Source organism: Anoplopoma fimbria, chromosome 3 (assembly GCF_027596085.1).
Source record: "Anoplopoma fimbria isolate UVic2021 breed Golden Eagle Sablefish chromosome 3, Afim_UVic_2022, whole genome shotgun sequence".
NCBI classification, from domain to species: Eukaryota; Metazoa; Chordata; class Actinopteri; order Perciformes; family Anoplopomatidae; genus Anoplopoma; species Anoplopoma fimbria.
The window spans coordinates 21543306-21570500 of record NC_072451.1 but is presented as its reverse complement, the minus strand read 5'-3'; the positions used below and the strand labels follow the sequence as shown (position 1 = coordinate 21570500).

The following is a 27195-nucleotide window of genomic DNA, read 5'->3' as shown; positions in this document are numbered from 1 at the left end:
TATTCATTATCTAGATGTGTGGCGCACATATCACACCCACCTCTCACTCTCTGTGGTGTCATATAAAAGGCTCTTACAAGAGATTGATGTTTAGTTAGCCAACTGGATCCCTGCATTAAGGGAGGGGTCTTGAGGCCAGAACTCGTATTTGTCCAGAGGTTCCCGTGGTTACCATTTACCTCCGCTACTTTTGCTATATTCACATGCTCTAGTGAGGATTATTTTGCCATATAAATGTATGCTATTGTCTTTCATCAATACGTATCTGACATATAATGTACAGTGTATGCATTACTCTGTATGCAATGCTCGCTAACACATCTGCCAGAAACAAAGAAACACTGTATAAAGAGTATGCTATTGTGTCACATGTTCGTATGCGCGTACCCGTTTGCACATGCGTGTGTCCAGGCTACAGTGTCACTGTCTCCACTAAATTCCCTCCGTTCTGCTCATCTTGTGATAACACTAAATCATATCCCCCTCAGTCATATATATTGCTTTTTAGTGTGATTTAGAAAGGAGTTATATGAGCACACTGGGCCCAGTTGATGAAAAGCTTGTCTGTGCTTGGGATATTAATGAAATGTGGTGTAGCTTCATGCAGCCTCCATCTTTGCGTTACTATATTGAAAATCATTCATCACAAGCCCTCAGTTTGACTGTCTCTGTTCCAGGCAGCACCAAACACAAGCTATGAATGAATAGAAGTACAGGACTATATTTTGTTGCAAAACCCTTTTGATTTCATGAATGCTTTTACAAAAGACCCCTTATTATATGTATTTGGGCCTATCTTGTCCTTATTAGAAAGGTAAAAGTAGAGAGACTCGTGAAAAACTGATAAAGAATGAAATGCAAAAAAAAGTATTTCGGCCTTGGGAGGTTGTGATCTTCTTGAAGGGATTAAAGTGGATTTACAAGTCCAGTTTCAAGTGTGTTTGTGTGTGTGTGTGTGTGCCTCTTACAGCCCTGTTGACGTGTCGTCCCGATGAGTTCCAGTGCGGTGATGGTTCCTGCATCCACGGCACCAAGCAATGTAACAAGGTCCATGACTGTCCTGACCACAGCGACGAATCTGGCTGCGTCAACGGTGGGTACACCTGTCATCAATGTCTGCAGGCCTAACTGCCAGAATCTGTCCTCCTCTCTGCCTGTTCACCCGTCTTCTTCATTTATGCCTGTGTCTGTTTGAATCAGTCTTCCTGTCTGATGTTCTGACTCCCAGTGTGTTTATATATATTTGATTCAGTGTGTCTCCGCCTTGGTCACATGTCTGCCTTTGTGAAATTCTTTAAAATAATGAGTGATGACTTTGACCAGCTGTATTTGTTGTAGAAGTGAAAGGAATTTAAGATAAAAGATAGAAAGAACGTACCTGTAGTTGACATCACAGTATATGCTACAACCCCCCTTTTCTCTTCTCTTCTATCTTTACTCCCACTACTATTAAAGTGTGATGTAATGAAAACTGACGAATAGCAAATTTACCACCTTAAAGTGTCAATCCTTAAGATTTCTGTCCTGGTAGATTTGGGCGAAACACGTGGTTACAGGTGCAATTAGCAAGTACAGTTTGGTGTAATACAACAGCAAACACTCCTTGAGAAGCTTCTTTGTCAGTTGTAACTGCACAGCTAAACTGATGTCAGTTAAAAAAATAATAGTAAAATGATCTGATTTCATGCCGCACACAGCAAGGAGAAATGCTACCTTGCTGAAGGGTTGGATGTACTCAGCCTGCAGCCTTTTATCTAACAGCTCATTGTGGCTGCTCCTCCTTGTTTCATTTTTCCTCTCAATATTTAAAAACTAACCCTCTGTCAAAAAAATTGAAGTAAAAATGGCTGTTGTAAAAGCATGTTTGATGAACAATTGTGTTGAGTGCTAACCGTGGTGATAAAAAAAGTATGAAACATTTGTTATATTTTGCCAGTTGAAGGCTTTTAAGTAGATTCTGTAGGAAGTGTTCCATTTGCATTTGCAGTAACTTAATATAGCTTGAATATAGCTATATGAGGCTGATATCAATGAGATAAAATAAAGCTGGATAACCTGCTGCATTGTTTCTTGGAGGTGATTACATAATGTAAATACAAACAATGACTATTGCAAAAAGGCTGGCCATAAATGGTATCCAAAAAAAGGGTTTGATTTTATGAAAGCCATACAAGTTAAAACTTCCTTTAAATAAACTAATGTGGGATTTTTCTTGGTTTAAATGATTGTGAAATGAATGCTATAATGACCATTGATTGTTGTGAGAATCTAACTCAGTACTTTTTGTAAGTTGATTTCAGTACTTCTCTTTCTTCCGACTATTATACATAATTTACTGCCGTACTATTGAGAACATGGACCAAAGTTCAGCTTTAATCCCACAGGGTATTTTATGTGGAATAATTTGAATATCTGAGTGAGGAGCATTTGTCGCTGTCACTTGGCTCATGTGAGCCTTCAGTCATTTGGGGAACCACTGGATATATCCAATATGACATCACACACGTTTTGATGCATGAGTTTCTGAATCACTTTGCAATAGCTTACACAAATAAATGTCAGTCAAGTTTATAGTGTAGATGCTGATCTAGCTCTTGCTGTTTCCCCCGCAGCCACCAAATGTGAGGGACCCCTGAAGTTTCTGTGTAAGAATGGAGAGTGCATTGACAGCTCCAAGGTCTGTGACTCTGTCAAGGACTGCAAGGATCGATCAGATGAGCCCAAGAAGGAGTGCGGTAAGACGACTTTTTTTTTCCTGGACACGAGTACTTGGATGTAACCTCTGCTGTTAACAAACGCTCTCTTATCCTTGGTGCAGTGGTATTAAATTAAGTAGATTGTGTGTGTCAGCGGAGCTTTTAGCTATGCCCAGTGCCATGAGCACATTACATACACACTATGTAAATGGATTCAAGCAGTTAATGTTGCAGCGTAATCGTGTTTGCCATAACAAAACTGGAACTACCTCCCTCCTATTACCTTGCATTTCAAAGGCTTCAGAGGCACACTCAAATTAGCAGAGAGAGCCTGCATGTACTAATTACCATCAAACGGTAGAAAGAGGCTCCTTCTGCTCTGCGATAATGTATCTCCTCTCCCTCTCTCTTCCTGTCTACATACATCTTAGTCTCTTAAACTATTTTACTGACCACCAGTAAATGAAAGGGATGCCTGTTAAAGAAACAACACATTGTGTTTTTATGACGTTGCCTCCGTGATGAAGAGCTCAGTAAGTAAGTTACTGATATGAGAGAGAGTGAGGAGCAGACAGACACTGACAGCTCAGAGGAACGAACAGTTGAGAAGGGGAAGTGACAGATGGCAGAGTAGACTGACCTCTGCCAGGGATGGAAATTACAACACAGAAAAAAGTATTCCAGAGACTAATTCTGCTACCTTTGTCTTTCATTTTCCTTTTCTTCCTCACTATCTCTCCTCATACTTCCCTCCCTCTCTCCTTCAACTCAGGTCTTGTTCTCAGATCATTAAAAGTGTGTCCACACACACCTAGCTCATCGCTCTGCTCGCTCAACCATTTACTTGCATGATGTTCGCCAACCACAACACACACACACACACACACACACTCACAAGAAACACACAGAGAGACAATACTACACCCCACCGCACTGAACACGCGTCTAAACCTAGTTGTTCGGTTAGATTGCATTTAACACATCAGCCTTACATCAGGGGAAAATAAAGACAATGCATTTCTCTCTGAGCTCAAGTAAATGTTTTTCTGTTTCCCCATCTCATTAGACATAATGGCATATTACCACAGTACTGACTCATTACTGGGCAGACCATTCATTTCCTAACACTGCACCATCACTTCCAGATTTCACGGAGAGGAATGGCTGAAAATAGCTAGTACATAATGGGTTTCCATGGTGAGAGAGGGAGAGAGACGGAGGTGGAGTAGAGGAGGAGAGACATCATGTTTGTTTGCCCATGGGAAAGTGACCTCTAAATCATGGCTGTCCTTGGAAAATGGTCTAGAAAAAGCTGTTCTTGTCATCACACGGTATCCCCTGAGGCATTTCTGTCACCCACCCAGCCCCTCTCAAAGAAACAGGAAAGAGTGAGTCCTCAAATAGAGACACATCTTGGTCTATCTTCTGTCTGCAGTTAATTCTGAACTGACATGAAGGGACTTAGCAGGAGCTACTTTGAGTGGCAGGTTGCTGTCACCCATTCAGCTGAATAAGTGATGGGAATTTAATGCTGGCAGTTGCAGCGCTCAAAGTCTGTTGGCACTTACACAAAGCAAAGATGAAGATGTTCCCACAAAGTAACCCCTCAGTCAAACTTTGGAGAGTCAACTTTATCTTTATTTATTTTTATGTCAATAAATAAAGAATAATGTGGTGTAGCTGTGCAAAAAAACATCTTTGCTCAAAGCCCCACGGATGAGCTGAACAGGTCATCTTGGATCCCTGCACTCAGTGTAATGCTGGTATTGGGTCTAAGTCTTGTGTTGTAATTGTATAATTTATGAGGACCACATTCATCAGGACTGACTTTCAGCATTTTATTGCAATGCAAAAGAAATGGCATCAGCATAACTTCCCTGTGATTGTAGAAAAGCAAAGCATTCACAGAGTCTCCTGCATAAAGTCTCTTTGTGCCTGTAGAGAGTATAACAACATAAAAAGCATAACATTGACTCGACACAACGATCTAGTATTACAAGCTATGTGGCAGCCCTCCTAGACGCATGTCTTGACAAACGTCTCTTCTAAATGTCCAATTTATGCATTAAGACAATAAAGCTTTAGCTCAAAATGTAAAAACACATTTACTTTACACTTGTTTAAAGTAACTTAAAGGAATTGGGATAAATATGCTTATTTGCTGTCTCGGGAACAGTTAGATGAGAAAAAACTCTTATATATTTGTGGTAAATATAAAGCTGGAGCCAGCAGCCAGCTAGCTTAGCTTAGCACAAAGACTTGAAACAGGGAAACAGCTAGTCTGGCTCTGTGTTAAAGTGACAAACCCCACCTAGCAGTATCTCTTAAACTAATTAACACAATTATATATTGTTTATTTAACTGTACAAAAATGCAAAATTAAAATGACAGTGCTTCGAGGTGTTATATACTTGCATGTTTCCTGGCCAGGTGCAGTAACTTCCTGGAGGCTTGTCCTTGTCATGAGGTTGCCAAGCAACCAGCCCAACTTTATGTAGGCAGCGATTAAGTGTATTTCCCCAAATTATGATCTAATATAACCTCACTAATACAGCAAAATTATAAGGAAAAGTCCAAAGAATAACAGATTCAATTGATATCATGATATTTAATGGTTAATGTATTGTTTTTAGTTTGTAGTTTATATATTCAGCTAATGAAGCTTCATCTGGAACCAATGTCTTGGTGGGAAGCTTGCAGATGTTTTGCTTTTCCTTTAGGTCAAATGTTTACTAAGTCAGACACATACTGTACAGCAGCTCTGCTTTCAATGACTGATTATTTAAAGCTCCCTGGATATCGACAGATGTGTTACACTAGATTGAGCCAGTGGCTGGTTACAAAATTAAGCACTCTCGTATATTGAGGAACGAGGTTTCCCTTGTAGTTTAATCTATTTTTCTCTTCATCACCCCTTTCCAGGTGTTCATTGTGAAACCATGCGTATTTGTGTAAAAAGTAAAGCCCGTATGCTGTTGAATAAAAACGTCAAATCGGGTTAAATTAACTACAATGATTCATTCAAACAATAGTTTGTTCTTTTCTTTTAAAAGAAAACGTGGACAGGAAAGTGTGCTGAAGAGCTGCCGAGTCATTTCCACAGTGAAATTATAGAAAATGACTACTATATAGCTTGCGTACGCAGTTGCTAGATGAAATTAAATTTCTCAGCTGTATCGAACAAAGGATATTAAAAAAAACAACTTTAAAAACTGCAGCAACATTTGAGTCCTTCTTGTGATCAAGTATTTCATAAAGCCACTGTGTGCAGCTTAATAAAATCGTAACTGCCTCTGCCTTCTTTATTGTATGCCAACCTTGTGCCAGCTGCTATGACCTAGTTTAAAATGAGAGTGGTTGTGTTTTTACATCTTGTTTTTTTTTGCTTCTTTCATTCTCCAGATGCTTTTACATTACTCTACCTCAATTTAAGCAGCAGGCCTGTTTAATTTAGATGTCCTCTCTCTCTCTCTCTCTCTCTCTCTCACTCTCACTCTCTTTCTCTTTCTCTTTCTCTCTCTCTCTCCTGTGATAGAGCCTTATGGGGCACCTCAGAATCCCAGTTCACAGCATTAATCCCCTCTACACACATATTTCATATCCCTGCAGATGGACCTGATTCTCAGCTTTAAGAGCTCACCGCATGTGATGTCTTGTCTCTTTGATTCCCTTTTTCTTCTTTTGAGAACATCTGATATAAGGGTTCATAAAGGATGGAAAAGAGCTGAGCATAAGAGCTGAGATAAAATGAAGATATTGAAGATGATATCCATTTTCCATCTATGTGCCGCACATATTTAAACACCTTTATAAAATATCACCAGCCTCTGCACTAACCCTTTAACAAAAAATGTTTGACAGTATATGAGCCAGAGGCCTTTTTCTGAATCAGATTCTGACCTTTTTAAATGACCTATTGGGCCGTCGTAATGTCCCTACCTCTTCTATGATTGGCTGCATTTGACCTCTGGCTTCTTTCTTTTTCCCCCAGGGCTGAATGAGTGTATGATCAACAACGGCGGCTGCTCCCATGTCTGCATGGACCGACCAATCGGCTTTGAGTGCCAGTGCCCCACTGGCTACCAGCTACTGGACAAAAAGACTTGTGGTGGTAAATAAAGAAACTTTAGATAGACAGGCAGACAGATAAAAAAAAAATGTCATGTTAGCTGCTGACCAAGCTACTATGAGACTGTGTGTGTATGTGTGTGTATGTGTGTGTGTGTGTGTGTGTGTGTGTGTGTGTGGTATATTGCTTTGATCAGCTCTCTTGCTGTCTGCTTCTGTTAAATGTGCCCAGCCAGTCGTCCCCACAGGGAAACTAGCATTCACTCTCTCTCACACACACACACACACACACACATATATGAATACATATATATATATATAACGCTCTGTCCTTCACACTTTCCCCATCCTTTTAACACTAATGTTTCCCCATTACCCCCAAGGAAAAGCCTGCGATGTGCTTAAAGGAAGCAGAGCGGAGAAGTCAACAGGGACACGCCCTGTCTCACTGTCTCCTTCATTCTTGCCGTTAACTGAATGACAACATGTCTGTGTGTTTCTCCAGCACTTGCATTTATTATTGTGCATATTTACTCCTCTGTTACAGCTGTTAGTCTTAGAAATTCATTGCTCTATTTACATTTAGGCAGTTTAGTTTCTGCTCTTATTTAGTGCAGCTCATGAGGATGAATTAGTCACTGTCTGTCTGAGTCCGTCTCTCAGTCGATTGATAGCCTCTCTTCTCTCTTCTCCCTGCAGACATTGACGAGTGTGAGAACCCTGATGCTTGTAGCCAGATCTGCATCAACTACAAGGGGGATTTTAAATGTGAATGCTATGAAGGCTATGAGATGGACCCTGTTACTAAGACCTGCAAGGCAGAAGGTGAGTAGAAAAGCTCAGTGATCCACAATGAAAGGTATCTAAGACAATAGGATTTATGTTAGGGCTTCCTATTAGGCTGAAAATGAGAATCAGCGATTAGTCAAAAGGATGCCAGAGATTCTGAAAGTGTTGTTCTTGTATTTCATGTCCCTGCATTACAGAGTAAATTCAATATTTTGTTCTATTTTTGTATTATGCAGTTTTTAACCTACAAAGTTGCTGCTGTAAAGATATTTTTCCCTCTACTGAAAGTACAAAAATCTGTGTTGTATTGTTGATAACATCACATTCTCTGAAATGTTGCGCTGCCTCATTAGTGCTTCACACTTCCCGCTCAGCTTTTGAGCCCGTGTCAAAACCCTCCTCATCTCATAATCACCAACATCTTTCTGCTGCTAGGTTCTTATCGTTGCTCTGCACTTGCTTGTGCAATTGACATAATTGCTAAATCATAAAGAAAGCGAGCATCACCAAGGCAACCATTTTGTTTCTCCCAGGCTAAATCTTTCCTCAAGTGTCCTGTCACGTTAGACTGTTTCATGAGTGACAGAGTGATGTGTTCAACCGTGCTGAACACTTATAATTAGGTAAAGTAAAGCAACTCTTCAGGGGTACCTGGTTGAGTCACGGTGGATGCTAATTAACATCAAATTGAATCTGGTGTCCCATTAGGCTTGTTGACAGTTGTCAGACTAGTGGAGAACAAAGTGAACTGCTTAGAGGCCAATTCATTTTCTTTGACCTCCAACCATGGCCAAAAGATATTAGCATCAGGCTTACAGAGAGAAGCCAGTTTATATGTTTACACTCCATTTCCCCTAAAATGTTCATTATTTAATTGGCAGGAAACAGTGAGTCAAATTAAATGCGGTGATTTGTTCCCTGTGGCTGTCAAATGCTGTGATTTCATTTCCCTCAATTAGGCCGAGCTAAAATCAAAGCTCAGCACTCACATGTGTGTGTTTGCATTTGTACACACTGTGAATGTATTTGGATTGTATCTCCCCCCTGCCTCTCTCTGCACTTGTGTATTTCTCTGTGCATGACTGCCCGATGTGTTTGCTATCAGTTCATCATGGCCAGGAGAGAACTGTGTATCTGGCTGTGTGTCAAAAGCAGCGAAAGCAGAATAGCAGCCCTTCCACCGCTGCCATGACGATACATAAAACCAGCAGGGGACTATTTTAACCTTTACAGGGGTTGGAAATGTTGTCATTGTAATGGCAAGTTTTTGAGAACACTTAGTCCTGACCAGCATTATTTAGACTTTGAGGTGGGAGAGGGAGGAAAGGAAAGAAAGAGGGGAAACGTGCAAGTGTGTGATGCTACAACCAGGTTACGACACAGACTGTCAAAAAGGAAACTGAGGCGCGCAAGCTATTAATGAGAGAATATCATATCTGCCTCTGGAGATAACTGGCTGCAGCTGCTATCCTATTACATTGCAGTGTCAGAAAGAGATATGCTCAATATAGATGTTACAAGACAAAGGTGGGCTGTAGTTGCTTGCCAAAAGTGATAAAACCTTCCCTGTGGCATTACCCACTTGGCTTTTTCCTGCCAGAATCATAGGAAATAATCGTAAAGATGGCATGATAATATAAACGCATATAAGGCTCCAGTTCACATTTGGGGCTAATTAAAATGCGTCCTGGATGACCTTATCACAAGTGGACAGCTCTAAAAATAGGTGTGAGCGCACCCAAAATGAAACAAGGACACTCTGTGATGTGAGGCTTAGCTTAGGTGTGCTTATATTGTAACATGACAAAGCTACCAAACTCAACTCAACTTCAACTTATTTAGTTTAATTTTAAAGATTAGACTTAATAATGTCTTGTATTTGAAAATATATACAGATAATATGAATTAAATTGTATAACAATATTTTAATTATGACAAAATAGAGGAAGTGATGTATAAATTCAAAAGATAAAGAACAAATATTAGAATATGAAAATAGACAAAACATTGGATAAAAGAAGAAAATAAGCATTAGATTAAAACTAACTATATTTTATATTTTTAGGTATAAAATTATGAATACTATGTAAAAACATATTGGTAGGTCACCTGCCAAGAAATCCAATAAATGACTATAAAAAGGCAATTTAACAAAAAAAAAAAAAAACAGAATAGAGCATACACCCTTTTTCCAAGCTTCAACTATCAAGACTAAGTCATGTTATAATTTAGTCTAGAGTGGATGGCAATCCTTATAAGCTTTTTTTTCCTCTTAAATGTGTGGGAAAAGTTGTTGGTGGACAGGATAGTCAGATCAACATCTGTGGTAATTATGGCGTTAAGACAGCAGGGCAGATGTGCGTCGTCAGGTGTAAAAGATGAAGCGTTGCAAAAAAAGGCATTCTGAGGTATACTGGTTGCCAACTCTGTGATAATTATCGTAGTGTAGAATAGTATACATGATCGATGGTAGACAAGGGACGCTTTATGTATGAGGGGAAGGTACTTGAACTGACAGTTCTCCAGTTCTGGCTGGGGCCGACCTAAAATAGCCAGACATATAGATTTTCACGTCTGTCTTGAATGTCCTTAAAAATTGTTCTCACAGCATCTGTAATGGTAAAAAAAAAGGAAAGCTTACCTGTAAGAAGTTCACTTTACACACCTGTGCATTCTAGTCCGTCCACTCTCACCCGTGCCAGACATACAAAATTTAAAATTATTGAGTTGACATGTTTTGTTGTAAATGTATAGACTTACCCATTAAGATTGCTCCTGGCGAAAATTAACAGTCATTAACAGATATTTTTTCAAATGCTCAATAATTTCTTTTGATAAATTGATGTCAGCATAAATTATCAATTAATTTCCAAATAATCTCCTTATTTTAAGTATAACATTTTACATTATTACATTTTTTACATGTATATTAAACACATGTAATATTTAACAATGCATTCAACGTAACATTGCATTTTGGGATACGAGTAAACAGATTCGGTGTAAATGATAAAGAATAAACAGCTATACTGTGAATGCCGATGTGTGCAGTGCTTCTGTTTTAATATTTACAGGTTTATGCATTTTTAAGAATATGTAATGATGTTTTCAAAATATGATCTCAAGCCTGGCCGCTAATTCTTGGTCCATATCAGAGCTAAAGCGTAAAGGTATTGTTGAGATGACGTCTATTGCTCAGAGGACTATGATTTCATATTGATATATCATGGTTTCATATCCGGCTTTGTCTGTCTCATTTTTTGTTTTTATTGTGTACTTCTTTATCTGGTATGCAAATATTCACTGCAGTCCTCTTCCATAGCTCTGGGGCTGACAGCAAACATGTATTTTTAGCCATGCTAGCAGCATAGGTCTAGGAATAGCAATGTCTATGTGGATGTTAGTATTTAGCTCAAAGCACCACTATGCCTTAGTACAGCCTCACTGAGCCACTAGCATGGCTGCAGACATCTTGCATCTAGATGTAGTCAATTTTTCCCAACTGATAAAATCAAATGGGATTGGGAAATGGAAAATCTAATCACAAGTATTCCAATGAGATGCATTTGAGATGCATTCTGCTTCCACGTGAGACCTGCAACCCGTTGTTGCCCCTATGATTGAGACAGTCCAGGTATAAAAAGACGAGGCCTGTCCTCGACCAAAGACACACCATTTGGTCAACTAATTGATTAGATGATTTAATTGACAGATCTGTGAAACTAAGTTCCTCCACAAAGAATCACAGAAAAGCACCATTTTATATATTGTGTTAACCAGAGATGTGTTCATAAGTTTCTTGGAAATATGTCATTCAGCATGAAAAAGCATAAATAATGACATATCAAAGAAAGGAATCTTAGGCACCTAGGAATTACATTATTTAACTTGTTTCCATTGTTTAAATGTATTGCAGTTATAGAGTGAGATGAGGGAACTCAGTAACTGATGCTTATTGTTTTGTTAAGTTGCCAAGCAAAGTGAAAGAAACTTGTCTGATATAACTTCGTTCAAGGTTGTTTATCGGCCCTCAGAGGGAATGACTGCATTGCTAGTCTTTTAGTGTGTGTGTGTGCCGCTCATTCATGTCTATATAGTTCTATTGCCTGTTCGAAAGTTGACACCTTGCTGTTTAAAGAGGTGTCGCTGAATGCTAAGGTACTGCTAATCCATATTTGCAAGGAGAAGGTAATAAGGTGTGTACAACTTAATGATGCCTCTAGACACGCTGATCAATACAGAAACTATTCAGCAGTTTTTAATGAAGGATTATTGTCCCTGCACTCTTGTTAGAGGAGGATATTGAGCTGTATCACACAAGCTTTGTTGTGATATTTATCTTTGTTAAAAGATGACATTAAGAGTATCGACTTGCTACAAATATGCAGCATCACATTAAGCTGCGATGGCTTTTGACACTGTGGTGAAGCCTCTGTGTTATTAAAGTAGAGGGATGTCTACATCATCCACTGACACGCAGCATCAAGTAAACCGTCTTATCCGTCACAATTTTTTTGATGCTGTGCTGAAAAAACAATCCTTCAGGCTTATCGGCATCTTCTTCCCTTTTGTCCTGCCTTTGCAGCAGAATAATGTTGTATGTTTTGTGTTTAATTATTGACACACATTCAGGTACCGCCGTTATTTCTCATTTCTAATCAAATCTAAATCCAGACCATGTTTGCTTATATAGCCTTTGGAAGTTAATTCCACTGGCTAAAGGTCATATTTACTTTATTACACTTTACCTGCTTGCTATATTTGAATCATATAAGGGGGGCTGTGCATAGAGGGTGAGTGCAGCTCCTTTCTAATAAGAGATAATGTCATCGACCCTTCTTTTGGCCCTTTACCAAATTGTCAAAGCTGATTTGACCGGCCATTATTGAAGTACATCCCAACTCCACCTACCAATAATGTATTCCTCTTACTAATGTATCCATCCTGCTTCTAAATTGGTTTTCACTGTGACTGATTGTAAATTTCAGCTGGATAAACTCTCCCATAGTTAGACCACACGTTTGTACTTTTTCAAGGGCATTACATATTCTTGTACTTTACAGGAAAGAGCCCTTACCTGCTGTTCACCAACCGGCATGAGATCCGACGCATCGACCTGGTGAAGAGGGACTACAGCCAGGTGGTGTCCACCCAGAAGAACGCTGTGGCTCTGGACCTGGATGTAGCCAACAACCGTGTCTTCTGGTGCGATCGCTTTCACCGGAAAATCTACAGGTAAACATTTACAGACAAAACCTGAATTACAATTTACAAAACGAAATTCATATCAGAAACATTGTCATAGATCAGAAACTCTTGGATTTGAAAACCAAACCTCTTTGACTTTTGCAACCTTACAAATTATATATTGTTTCACCCTGGCGTGATTTGATTAGCCATCATTTGATTTACTGAGCATCTACTTGTAATCAGGAGTCAATGGTTCAGGCCTGTTACTATTTTAGATTAATGTCATCCTTCTTCCTATCGTTATCCCGACTGTGATTTCTCCCCAGAGTCTATTCTAATTGGAGCACTGTGTTCTCTTTATGAAATGGATGTTAAGAGAAAAGATCTCTGGGGAAACTAAAATTGAAATTCCCGTTCGGGAGCACAGCTGCCTGGCCCTCACCTCACACACCTCTGCCAGGGCCAAATCATTAGCGGGCAGGTCAACCCCTGAGTTAGGCCTTGTCTGTTCTGATAAGTGATGCACACAAGAAGGATGCCAACCCCCGGATGAACCTGCTCAGCGCTTTGCCCAAGGCTACCGCTTGCATACCAGTCCCATTCTCCACTCTTACAGAGACTGGAGAGTTAGTATTCACGTTAGACAGGATGATACACAATATTTAAGCAATTCACTGTCCTGTATGTTCTCATACTGTATATCCACTTACCATTTATCAAATTCATATGCCAAAGGTACTTACATTTTTGAGTTATATAATTGTTTTAATCTTTTATTCAGGGTTATTGCTGGATTGACTTTCTCTGATGTGATTGCAGTTCTGTTTCTAGAGTTACAGTAACAGTCTAACTTCTTTTTGGGAAATGTTCGTTAAATGCTTTAGTAAAAGTTATTAAAGTTATTATTTTACTAGGATTAATCTTTTTTGAAAGGGTGCCATGTAATAATAACAATAGTGTATAAAGAGACATTATAACAAAATAGAGCTCCAACAGGCAGTCAACATCCCTCCACTACACATCCACTCTGTAATAATATTTGGTTTTCGGTAAACTATGACTCACACGTTTTCCTCCCCTCAAAATACTCACTGTGTCCCCCTCTATATTTATCACCCTCTTTCCTCCCCCGCAGTGCCTTCATCCATGAGGCCAATGACCCATCTCAGCAGGTGCCGCTGCTGGATTCTCTCCTGCAGACCCCTGTGGGTCTGGCTCTGGACTGGCTCCAGCACAACCTGTACTGGGCCGACTCCGGGGACAAATCCATCTCGGTGGCCTCAGTGGACGCCACTAAGAGACGCGTCCTCATCAACACCGACCTGAGTGAACCCCGGGCCATAGCGCTGGATCCCCATCACGGGTAAGGAAGAGGAGATGTGTGTTCATTGTCCAGGAGCACATCATGAAATGACTTGACCTGCACAATTAATTTCTAATGTATGCTAATTACCAAACTGTATGCTATTAATTTACATACTGATTTATATCTGTTATTCTTCCATATTTATCTTTGAATATGCTGGCAGACAAAGTTGATGGTCAATGACCCCAGATAAAGATTTGTTAAGTGATTTCAGGCCGGGGAACCAGAAAATTAATAAACATAATCCTCTTCCGAGACCATGTCTAATGGTAAATAAGAGAACGCTTGTTGCTGTATGTGGGAATCCAGAATAACAAGCCTGTGACCCATTTAGCATCCTGACTCAATAGTTTGGTAGAAATTCTGTCCCAGATGAGCGCTACTAATCTGGGAAGCTTTATGAATTTGTGCCAGTGTGTGCTTCTGCATCTTTTGTCTTCTGGTGATCCAAACCCAGATGAAAACAAAATAAACTGAAAATAAACACAAAAATAAACTGAAATAAACAGGCACATAGCCTCAACTGAGGTTAGAATTTCTGCACATTGGAGACCCAATCATTACTGCCCAAAAGGAATCCAGCACACACAGATTTCTTACTCTTGACACCAAATGATAGTTTTGTCTTTGCAGGAAAATTCACTTAATGTCGGTAATGAACATTTACATAGAAAGGACGTAATGTGTAAATCAACCTGTATTTTGCTTCTGTGATTGCTGACTGATATTACCCAATAACCACTCAAACTATACAGAGCTCATACAATAACAGCTTTTAGTTTTTACAACACATTAAGCCTAAAATAAATCATTGCCATGGCTGCAGTTTTTATTAACACTGATGATGTATATTAGCGCAGCTGCAGAGTTGCGTCGAATACACATGTTTTGTAATTATGATATGATGGGCTGTTTAAGATTTGTCTCGAACTCATCTGGAAAGCAAAAGTTTCAGTCAACACTAAATTTGTAGGAAAGATGACTCTGTTACTGCATTGCTGCTCTTTTGCCTTGTGTTGTGTTGTTATTTTGTGGTGCTGAACGGACAGCTCCCGTAGAGTGCACTTTACCCAGATCTTTTGATCTTTGTTTCTGTCACTAATGGGATTTTTTAACAAACCAGCTGCTATTAAAAGACATTTCTCCATTCATTTGTCCCCCTTAAAATCATAGATCCACACATTTCCCAGGTGCTATTCCCAGACATCAAATCAGAGACAGTATTGCCACGGCTACAGTGTTCAGGCTGTATCAAAAAATCCTGTTTTCAGCTGCCAATTGAAAACATTTGCAGTCTTAATAAGATTGTTCTACAATAAGCTGTGTACTGCATGGCAATTGCTAGCACTGTCATCGTGTTCTTTCATCTTGCCAATTCAAAAATCCTCGTAATAAATAATAAATATAAACATGGAAGAATGCTATATGACTCGGTATTATCTAAAAAGAACTGGCATAAAGTTAGTAAATCAACCCCCTGGTGTCTGTTAGCAGGTTCGTTATTCTGGTTCCAGGCAAGCTATTTGATGGAAAAGTTTCTCTGTGCAAACAAGCCCAACAGAATAATACTTGTGCATTATAAGATTTTATAAGACGTGTCTTACTGAGTGAAGCAGCACAACATGAAGACTCCATAATAACACAATAAATGTGCTTCCTTTGTTCAATCCAGCTTTATGTACTGGTCCGACTGGGGCACGCGAGCCAAGATAGAGAAGGCCGGGATGAATGGAGTCGACCGACAGGTGCTGGTGGCTGATAACATTGAATGGCCCAATGGCATCACTCTAGGTGAGCGGAGATCAGCTCTTTTTCAACTATTGACCTTACGTTATACACAGTGCTATATTGTACCTTTTTGGAAATTGTTGTGTGTTTCTGAATGTGCCTTAGCAACAGTCCTCAATCAACTGATTGTGGGTATAGGTCAAAAGTAATTCCAATTATACGGGTAAATGCTGAATGATAATGGCAAGAAATAGATTAATAAAGTTATCACAGTTGCTTTTTAATGACATTTAAAGGGTTTTACAAGTTATTGATCAACACAGAAAAACTTGCCGTGGTGTAATCGTGAGAATCTGACATTTTAAAACGTAATCAATATTACCTAAAGGGATTTGTTGGTCGGAGTACAAGAGTGCTTACCGTGAAGACAATCAATCTCTATTCAGCTTGGGAAAGTCCTTTTCACCTGTGTGTGTGTGTGTGCGTGTGCGTGTGTGTGTGTGTGTGTGTGTGTGTGTGTGTGTGTGTGTGTGTGTGTGTGTGTGTGTGTGTGTGTGTGTGTGTGTGTGTGTGTGTGTGTGTGTGTGTGTGTGTGTTTCTGTGTTTCTGTGTTTCTCAGACGTAGCAAACAGGCGTCTGTACTGGGTGGATTCAAAGCTGCACCTTATAGCCAGCGTGGACCTGAATGGAGCTCACCGCAGAACACACGTGTCGTCCGCAGAGAGTCTGGGACACCCCTACGCTCTGGCTGTTTTTGAGGTTTGTAATGATTTTAGGCCGTTGTCTGTGGTATCATCCAGTCTCCACATCTTATCTACATCTCTCTCATTAGCCTCGCAGGGGCCCGCAGGGTGACTGGGAGTCTGAATGTAATGACTGTTAAATTAAATTTACTGTGTGTGTGTGTGTGTGTGTGTTGTGTGTGTGTGTGTGTGTGTGTGTGTGTGTGTGTGTGTGTGTGTGTGTGTGTGTGTGTGTGTGTGTGTGTGTGTGTGTGTGTGTGTGTGTGTGTGTGTGTGTGTGTGTGTGTTTTCCCTTGTGGGATTGACTGGCTGAGAATACTAAACAGAAGAACCCACACACTCATACTTTTGGTCATAAGCCAGCTTCCGTGTGTGTGTGTGTCTGTGTGCGTGCAAGCATGCTTTTACATGCCTATAAACTCTTGTCTGGCATGTCCCTGTTGTTGCTTCTGCAGCAAAGTCCCAGCCAGTTTCAGATGGCTGCTAATGACATCACCCAAGTGGCCTATTCCCCTGTCGGACTCTTCTAGAGGGGGGAACTGGTCTCCATGGGAACAGAGAAGCAGTTTTCAATTGGCAGAAAACCAGATATACAAGCATGGATTTGTTGAAAAATACCAACTTGGGTTTAGAGTACATTCGTGAGAAAACGGGTCATGAAACGGGTGACGGGTCATGAAACACTAGATTCAAATGTCCCTCCTTTAGTAGCAATCTAATAGCTGATCTAAAAAGCAGAGATGGAAAGAGTATTCAGATCTTTACTATTACAATACCACCATCTTCAAAGTACCTATAATTTACTTTGAAGAATATAGTTACTTTGCAAAGTATAGTATAACTATAACTGTAACTATATCTATAACTATACCTATAACGGTCAAATCAATGGAGTGAAAAGTACAATATTTCCTCTCTGAAATGTAGTGAAGAAGTATAAAGTTAAAAAATGGTTCTACTCAAGTACAAGTACCTTCAAATTTCAATACTTGAGTAAAATGGATTAAAGGTACTCTGCACCACTGCAAAAAAGTTATCTTGTTACACAGAATTGCTGTTTAGAATTCAAACTGCTCACAGATGTCATTGTTTTAACCTTTAAAATGAAAATAGCAATAGAGGTTAGCTGTCCAAAGCGTAACCTTGAGAGTTTTCCGTACTGTACTCTCCTGTTAGTCCACCCTGCAGGCAGCACTGCTGTGTAACTCACAGAAATGATAATACATTCCCTCTGGTGTAATACCTAATCGATCCGGGGCTTCTCTCTTCTATGACTACAAGGTGACCTTCTTGTTCAGGAGGTTGAACATTCACCAGCCCCATGTTATTGACTGGAGCTTGTTGTCTTGTACATCACATTACCATGTCTTTCTGACTCAGTGACTGACTCAACACTCTCTCTGTGGAAGGGCTTATTGTCTCGCTAGAGATTAGCCTGTAGTTTCTAAGGCAACCACAAAAAATGTCTTAAACTGTTGAGTGGGTGAACTGGGGAAAACAAAGCAAACAAATCAATAAATAAACAACAAACATAGTTAAAATTAGCCTCTGAGCTACTATCTTTTGATCTAAATAGGATGTATTTTAATAATTTAAGACCTAATGCTGTAACGAACCACAAAGGATGTGCCAGACAGAACCTATTAAAATAAAACCAGTGGATAGGTTGAATCTTCCCTGTTTATTGCATGCCTGCTGTTTACTGTTGCACTCCAATTGAATTAAATAACATGTCTTAGTTACCATTAAACCTCTGCATTTGCATTTCCTTGATAGATTCATCGCCTCATATTATTTGCCGCAAAAGCCACAATAACACAATCTCTTCTGCAAAAGAAAATTAATTAGATTATGTGTGCCAGCAAGTATTTATCAGTGCATATTTCACTTGGCCTAATTTTCTTTATATTATTTTTCCACAAATATATTCGACTTGTGAGAACTCTGAGCCAAGCATTTACGGCTGTTAGCGCTGTGTATTCTCCCACAACATGCATCTCCTGTGAGGCTGTACACAGTAGTGCTTCGAGCTAGATGCTACCATCGGCATGCTAACATGCTCACAATGACAATGCTAACAAACTGCTGTTAAGTGGGTATAATGTATACTATGTTCAAGTTTAGGGGAAGTGTGTTACAAAACTTTGTTTTGCATGTATTGAGTCATAAACAAAGTATCGGACAAATTGAAATTTGGACCAGAGTGCTAGAGAAAATGTGTGCATCATTGAGGTTATTAATATTCTGATTGTACAATTCAAGTTTTATGGCAAACCATCAAATACCTGTTCAGACATCTCACTTGAAACGAAAAATGTCCTCATGGAGGCATGGGCAGATCAGAAGTTTGTAGATCACCAAAGTTTAACTTAAATTACTTTGATGCACGAGTCCCGGTGACTGGTCGACAGCATGCTGCCAATATGCTGGGCAATAATTCAATATGATAATATTCCAATTTGATGGAATCATATCCTGATAAAATCATATATTGAGATATTTTAATGCACAATTACATTGTGTAAATTGATAATAAGCACGTAGTAACTCAATTTAATCAGAAAGTGTCATTATTTTGATCTAAAGTTCTTAATTAAATAACAAAATATTCAATACTTTTCATTTCAAGCATTTCTTTCACACAGAAATATTCAAAACCATGTGGTTATTTCATATAGACTATGTGTTTATTGAATTGCCAAAAAAACAAACTACTAATTTGTTATGGAGATATGAAATTATCTACATCCAAATAGTAGATTTTGACGATGTAGCCAAGCCCTAACTGTCAACAAAGCCAACTGAATTATTATCACTCAAAGTCAAACATCAAGTTAAATAAATATTATTGAAAAAGTGATTGTTTCATCCTTCCAAGTTTCCCAAAAGCCATAAAGTGACCATCATCTTTAGTGTGAATTGTAGAGATTAGATACGAGTTTAAGTTTATTGGCTCTGACTTTTGAGGTCACCGCCTTAGTTTTTGGAATTGCTAGTATTCATATATGTGCTCTTGGGTTTAAACCCAGAACAACCCTGACTAACTTGTTCTGAGTATTGCTCACATTAGGACAATGATTGTCTCTGTGTTTCAGGATCGTATCTACTGGACAGACAGAGACAGAGCGGCGGTCTTCATGGCCAACAGGCTGACCGGTAAAGACATCCACGCACTGGCTGAAAACCTCAACGACCCCCATGACATCGTGGTCTTTCACCAGCTACGCCAGCCTCAAGGTGTGTTCACACAGTATGAGTGAGGTGTGTGTCTGCACGTCTGTTCACCTTTCCCCCCCTCTGTGAGCTGAGTCGCAGCTCTGTGAACACGTTTCCTCAGTGGATCCGTGTCGACCCAGGCACATGAATAAATGATGGTGAGGCTTGTGACTGTGGTGCAGTGATCAAAGCATTGGGAGCTGCAGTACATTCACACATCTGTCAAAACTCTGCCCCCGCCTGCTTCCTTCTTAACAGGACAATCCAGATTTGAGTGGAACCGAATTTAATCATGAATGTGATGGCTATGTATTTCCTTTCTTGTGTGTCTTTCCAATTTCATCTTCATACATACCTGTCTTTCCTAGTTTGTGTCTTAACAAGATACCATGAACACAGTGGTGTTGTACCTGGCACGGACCACAGGTGCTTGTTAATATTTACAGCAAGTTTCTAATGCCAGATTGTATTCTTCTTTTTGTTTACGCATTGTAATGGGTTTTCTTGAAAGGACATTTAACAGGGTTCACAGTGGGGAACAATAAAGTGCATCAACTTCTTCTGTCTCTCTCTGACTCTCTGCTATCTCCCACTGTTGAATAAGTGATAATCTTATGTATACAACCATAACCGTGTAATTCTCTGTGTCTCTCTCTCTTTCTCTCTGCTACTGTCTCCAGGCCCAGACAGCTGTAATCTGGGCAGTGTGGCCAACGGAGGGTGTCAGTACTTGTGTCTTAAGGCTCCACAGATCACCGAACACTCGCCCAAATACACCTGCGCCTGCCCCGACGGACAGGACCTGGGGCCTGATATGAGGGGCTGTGTGCCAGGTGAGTGTGTTTACGCGGGTTTATTGAGTGCATTAAGTAATCAATCGAACCTAAAGGGATTTATTGGGCAGAGCGCCACGGTGCTTACTGTGTAGATAATCAGATTCTGCTTGACTTAAGGAAGCTCTTTTTTTGTGTGATGAATGTCATCAGAGGGAAAACATCAGGGCTTTTAGGCAGTTGTCTACTGGATTAGTGCTGACAAATGTTCCCATTGTAGATAATAAAAAGAGAAATATTTAATAATTGAAGAATAGATAAATTAATAGATAAATAATAGCTTGCGTTTTAAAGCACCTTTCAAGGGACCCAAGGATGCTTTAAACATATGTAGACAGAACAAATAGAACAATTACACAAGACAGATAATAAAAATAAGTGTCTTTTCAAATTGTAATCAAGTGAGCCCTGTACTGCCTGATATTCGTTGCTGTTTGGGAATGACTGTTAATAACTGGCTGAATGCATTTTATCACACAGCTAATACAGTAGAACAGAAGATCAATTAATATTTTATTTGTAGTAGGTAGTAATAAATAAATAAAAGATTAGATGTACTCCCTGCAGGCAACCTATTATTGAAACTGTAAATAAAAAAAGATAGTTGCTAAGCAACACATACAGGCTGGGGATACGATAACATGAACCACTATACAATGAAATGCAATCTACACCACATCTCTGGAACAAATACTACATATGTTGCATTACATTGCATTATGATACATGGTGTTGATGCTAACTTGTCATGCCATGAGAGGGGACAGCTGAATGTTTCTCAAAGACGAAGCATCACTGGATTCTTGAGCTGAAGTGTATTGCTGAGTTAATTTTATGCATGTTATTAAGTCTACCAACTTTAAGGACAAGGTCTTATGAACCCTGAATGTTGTTTTTTGGTCAGCTCATTTATGTTTAGATTATGTTTGTTATAAATCTTTTAACAATAATGAGCTAAACGTTTCTATGATGCTCTTCCTTTCTCGGCAGCAGCACCAAGAGACGACATGACCCCGACATCCTCACCTCCTGCTGGATTTACACCTGGCACCGGAGCGACTCTGGCGGAAGACTTTCCCCCACCCTCAGGGGGAGTATCACAGGCGGACGCCACCCCACACCTGACCACAGCTCCCTATGGGGCCCCCGAGCCCCTCACGCCTCTCTCCACTCTGAAGCCTTTGTCGTCACAAGAGTCAAAGGCACTGGGCTCGCACTCCACTGCCACCGCTATGGTCATCTCCACCACACCTGCAGGGGACAGCAGCGTCTCGCAACACTGTAAGTGGGCTGTGAATTCTAAATAATGTTCAATCAATTATGCGTCTGTGTGAAGATACTGGAATATAAACTGGAATATAAATCTCATTTAGAGACTTATAAGCAGATATGTAAGCATTCATTCCTTGATGTCACATTCCTACATTCACTTCAAGGAATCCAGCACTATGTGGTTATTCATTTCCATGTGACCTCTGTATGATTTTGAAAGGGCAGAGTCGCCCATTCAGGGGGTTAATAAGAGATGGGGCCCAATTCGCTGATAAGTGGGCACCTTCACCTGAGCGTCCTCATATCCTGCTAAGCACCACATTCTACAGTTCGATTCACACTCATAATGCAGCTAACAACCTCACCCTCAATGTAATGATGGCATTAAAGTGAGGTATCTACTGGCCACAACAACCACAGGCGACCGACTTTAATGGGACTGATGGACGATTGCCTTGAAAATGTCTCCTTTCCCTCAATAAATTGTGCTCTGTGTGGCCTGCAGGGTATTTGTATGTCTGCCAGGACACGCATGCACTTGTGTAGCTTCACATAGAAAAGTGTGTTAGTAAGCATGTGATATGTAAAGGAGTTTGAGATGGCATTGGAGCCTGATGGCGCCTGAATGGATGATGTGTACAAGGTCAGGGTTATTGTCAAGGTCGCACTCCAGCAAATGTGAATCTACTCATCATTTCCCTCTCCCTCTTTCATTTTTATTCCAGCCTCTTTTTCACTATCAGTCTCTCTTTGTAAAACACTCACAGCCACGCATGCATGATCAGCCGCTCCCCGCCGCTCTGTTTTATCTCCCTTCTCCTTCACCTGCTCTGCCGTCCTGCCTCTCCTACTTATCTCTCACTCAAATCTTTTGCTCATTTTATTTTATCCCACACGCTTCCACTGCTCCAGCTCTACTGTATTTTTTGACCCGAACTCTAACTCTTCTTTCTCGTCCCATCTCTCTCATCAGCTGGGAGCGAGAATTTCCTCCTGGGCGAGAATCTGACGGTGGCTGTTTTGGGAGTGGTCATCCCCATCGGTAAGTCACCGGAAGCCTTTCTTGTCTGTGCGCGTCTGTCCACATTAAGGCCTGCAAGGCTGCGTAAAGCGGCTGTCTACCTGCTGTCTACCTGCTGCCTGTGGCCACTCTGTTTGTACTCCATTCACACTGACCCCGCTGTGGCAGGATGAGAGAAGCATGGCCCACAGGTCCTTCTCGCTGAGGTTTCTCAGAAGTCATTTTTTGTGCGTCTGACATTGCTGCCATGCTGCATTATTCACTTCACACTGCGTTGTTGTGTTGGGTTCTGCTACAGCCAGACTTGTCAGCTGGCCTTTTTTCTTTCTGTGGTTAGCATACTATAGTGCAGCAAGAAAGCACACAAAGGGTTTATCCACGTGAATTGCAAAAAATATTTTCTCTCTTACACTAGTGGTATCTAGCCATTCAGATATTTTTATGTTTCCACATTTTGAAAACCAATTTAATGAACTTGCATGGAACTGACAATCTGCTAACTGGCTTCACGCTAAGCTTTCTGTTTTGACATGGCATTTAAGCAGTTTACAGTGATAACAGCTGCAGATTGATCACTCAAAACTCTTAGCAATTTTGGAAACAAAGAGTTCTGGATTTCAGTCGGAGGTAGACAAAAGCAGGGTTTTCATTTCTGGCGGTTGTCGATTTCAGCAGCTGAAATGAGAAATGTAGCTTTCACATTTTATCAGCTGTAGCTCCATGATTTGGTTGAAAATGCTGTCTGCCTAACTTTAAATATGAAATACTTCATGGCTACATGACCTTGTGCTAACAGACTGTGGCTAAAAGTTCATAATTTCCCAGAAAAATCCCTACCAGTTTAGGCTGCATGTAAAAGACAAGTGGTAAGAGATTTGTTCTTTTATTGCAGTGTAGAGCTATTTAGTTCAAGTATTATAGGTATTTTATGGACAAGTGTAGGATAAGGCTGTTATTTGTTCTGACGTAACTGTGTTTGGTTTCAAAGCTCACATATTTGTTCGTATTTGCAAACACAAGAGTTTTTCCCTTTGACCGTTTCAAGATAAATATTGTAGGACGAGGACTCACTAATGTGTTTGGCAAATGTAATGTTATCTCAAGTAACCTTGACTGGGGTTGCTTTAGTGTAAACTCTGGTTGAAGGGACTTCCGATGATTGGACAAATACTGTCCACAGTTTTTTGTATTATTCAATTATTAAGTTATTAAAACGTTCAACAGCAACATACTTTTCAAAAAAACGTGTCCTAAACTGACCTTTTTAAAGATGAAGATTTGATTAAAATAATGTTTTTCCCTGGAAATATTTTGTCCCGAGTAAAGCCGGTCTTACTTTGGCACCACTTATCATAAAGAAATATAGGGCTGTATATAGAAAAATAAACGTACTGTATATGTGAGAAATATTACTGTTTGTTTGTTGTACTTCTTTGAGGTATAAACAAGTGAAGCCAATGCAACACCAAAGTGAAACATAATGAACCAGTCAATTAGTTATGAAGGCCTGTTCTCATTATATACTTATTATGATGAACAGACAGCACAGGAGAGAGAAAAAAAGCCCCACGTAAGCTTTGTTGGTGCTTTATTGGTGTAATTTAATAAAGCATTATTTAATAAAGCTATATTAAATTCAATTACTTATTCAATGACACATTTGCTGAGTTGCCAACAGTTTGGGATGGCATGTGATAGTTAAAATATACACTCCCCAAGGGTATTTTAAAACAAATTTTCTTCAAAGCCAGGCCACTAATGATGCTTTACACAGCTGTGTTAAAAAAATCTGTTGGTTGGTGTATGTCCCGATGTTTAGCCGAGCCACCCACACAAACAACCTCTCTTCCGCTGCCCTCCCTCTCTGTCCCCCGCATGCCCTGGTCTGCTCCCCCCCCCTGTGCCTCTCATTTCATGCCATGGACTCGTAATGCCTCGTTAACGCTGCCCCTTCCCGTTGTCCCTGCCGCTGTGTGTTAAACGCATGCAGTTCCTATCGTTGCCACAGTGGTGTTCGGCCTGGTGTGCGCCGGGGTCTACCTGGTGTGGCGCAACTGGCGGCGCAACTCCACCAAGAGCATGAACTTCGACAACCCCGTCTACCGCAAGACCACCGGTGAGGGCGAGGAGGACGAGATCCACATCGGGCGGACGGACGGCATGGGACACCACCACGCACACCATCACCCGTACCCGCAGGGCGTCAACATGGGAGTGGTGGGAGCTGGAGGTGGCACCTGCCCGCAGTTCATCGCCCTGCCACTCGGGGGCAGCATGCCTGATCCGGGGACTCACTGGTACACGGAGCAGCCCATGCTGTCCACTGCAAAGTGACCCAAAAGAGGGGATTCGGGGGGGGGAGATGGCTGCTCAGGCGTGACTTGGACTGAGTCTGCAGGAGGAACGAACAACATATCATCGAGTGTCACATGCAGCCATATTTTGTGCCAATTTCCATTCGAAAACAGCAGATTTATTAAGACTAATATGATTCTTAAAAATAATTTCATACCTTGTCTGTGCTGGAGATAGAGCTACTTTCTTCAGTAAATGCTGAGAATTAATTACAGATTTTTTTAAAGTGTTGTAATGTGTTCCATACATTGACCTAAACTGGAACGTGGAATCTTCTTTTTGAGTCGTTTTGCATTGAAAACTGTGAGTTAGGTGTGTGCTGTGTGTCTTATATTTTGTGACGGGCCTGGTGAGAGGTTCTGTTTCGTCCTCGATGTATTCATTTGGGCTTTGTGTTATTCCTGGTTGGCCGTGGAGCTCTGGGAACACTGTTTAGGAAGGAGGAGCGCTGAAACTGGGACAGCAACTGCGTTGGTGGGACAATCTGTACAGATTCATGTTCGAATCAATCACAAATGTCATTACTAGAGCTGTGGTTAGCAGTTTTCCTGAATGGCTTTTTCATTTGTAAGATTAGTTTTTTCGTCTGATTGATTTTTAAAGAAAGCTCAATACTCACATGATATGCTTTCTATCTGATTCAGAGGCAAAACCTCCAAGGGTGAGTTGTCATGCGTTTTGAAATGCAGGCGATTTAAGAGGGGAAATATTTTTATTTGACCTCCAACACCCCAGAGTTTTGGGAGAGTGCAGCAGGTTTGTGGATAGGAAAGAATAAAATAGACACATTAGACCTCCAGTATGAAAAGAGAGGATGTCAGGTTAGAGGGAAGTGGATTTTACGCAGGAGTTCTTTCTTATTGTGACTTGGTTAGATGTTAAATGGTTTAAGAAAAGCAATAGACTACAGCTTTTAGTCAGGCTGCAGTGTTACGTGGTTCACAAAAATCCTGTGAGTGTTATAAAATTGTATTTGATCAACCACTTTTGACTGTGACAAATGCGCACATAAGTACACATGGGGTGCAGTGATAGCAAATTCATGCTGTTCTCCAGAGGACAGATACGATGTGCACTTGCCCTCCGTAAACACAAACAGCATGCATAATTGCTCACCAGCTGACAATGCAGCCATTCATTGTTCCAGGCAAGAGACACACACATTCACAAAAGCAAGCTGGATTCCATAGCCCCCTCCCCTCCTCCTCCTGAGATGGCCGATATCTGAGCAGACAGTTTTGGATAGTGCCATGTGGGAGGGCCCAGCTGGTGGCCGCATGATGAAAAAGACTCGTCAAGTGATGTAACCGCAGAAAACTAAATCCTGACTCTGATGTAATGAGGTTGAGACCAAATTTTCCTATCAGTGAATATACTTCATGCTGGTTTAGACACTGTTACTCCATTCATAAACCTTAAAAGACTGTGTGTGTGTGTGTGTGTGTGTGTGAATGCGTGTGTGTGTGTGTGTGTGTGTGTGTGTGAGCGTGTGTTTGTATTCATTATTATGCATGTGAGTGCTAACGTTCATCCCACAGCCATATTTGAACCGTTTTGTATGCTCTTTGTTGCACAACCCTCTTAGAATGCCTTCTGCATTGTGTTTTTGCATGGAACAAAATGGTGTGTGAAGGTGCGTGGATACACAGGTGTGTAAGTGTGTGTGTGTGTGTGTGTATGTGTGTGTGTGTGTATGAGTTGTATGTGTGTGACACTGGAGAAGCTTTGAGGGTGCTTTTTGATTCATTGATTTGTAAATATGTTTTCATAAGGTTTTTGATAATGTATTATACGATTATGTAAAAGAAAAGATGTACATAAGATTTTAGATAAAGTGTTGACATGTATATTAATTTATTTGTATAAAAGCAGAACACTGCATTCCCTGATTGTAAGAAATCTGAATTATCCACCAAAG

At 40.4% G+C, this 27195-nt stretch overlaps 1 protein-coding gene across 1 annotated transcript in view; it reads left to right on the top strand.

Annotated features, from left to right (window-relative positions):
- Positions 1 to 25256, top strand: part of LOC129111974 (low-density lipoprotein receptor-related protein 8-like) — a 66685-nt gene extending 41429 nt beyond the window's left edge. Inside the window, exons 6-18 of the mRNA XM_054624147.1 lie at positions 971 to 1093; positions 2613 to 2735; positions 6688 to 6807; positions 7464 to 7589; positions 12617 to 12788; positions 13879 to 14106; positions 15782 to 15900; positions 16457 to 16596; positions 19676 to 19817; positions 20477 to 20629; positions 21620 to 21910; positions 22875 to 22943; positions 24913 to 25256. Of these exons, the coding sequence (XP_054480122.1) occupies positions 971 to 1093; positions 2613 to 2735; positions 6688 to 6807; positions 7464 to 7589; positions 12617 to 12788; positions 13879 to 14106; positions 15782 to 15900; positions 16457 to 16596; positions 19676 to 19817; positions 20477 to 20629; positions 21620 to 21910; positions 22875 to 22943; positions 24913 to 25256 (2150 nt within the window). The remainder of the gene's footprint in view (positions 1 to 970; positions 1094 to 2612; positions 2736 to 6687; positions 6808 to 7463; positions 7590 to 12616; positions 12789 to 13878; positions 14107 to 15781; positions 15901 to 16456; positions 16597 to 19675; positions 19818 to 20476; positions 20630 to 21619; positions 21911 to 22874; positions 22944 to 24912) is intronic.
- The last annotated feature ends 1939 nt before the right edge of the window (positions 25257 to 27195 follow it).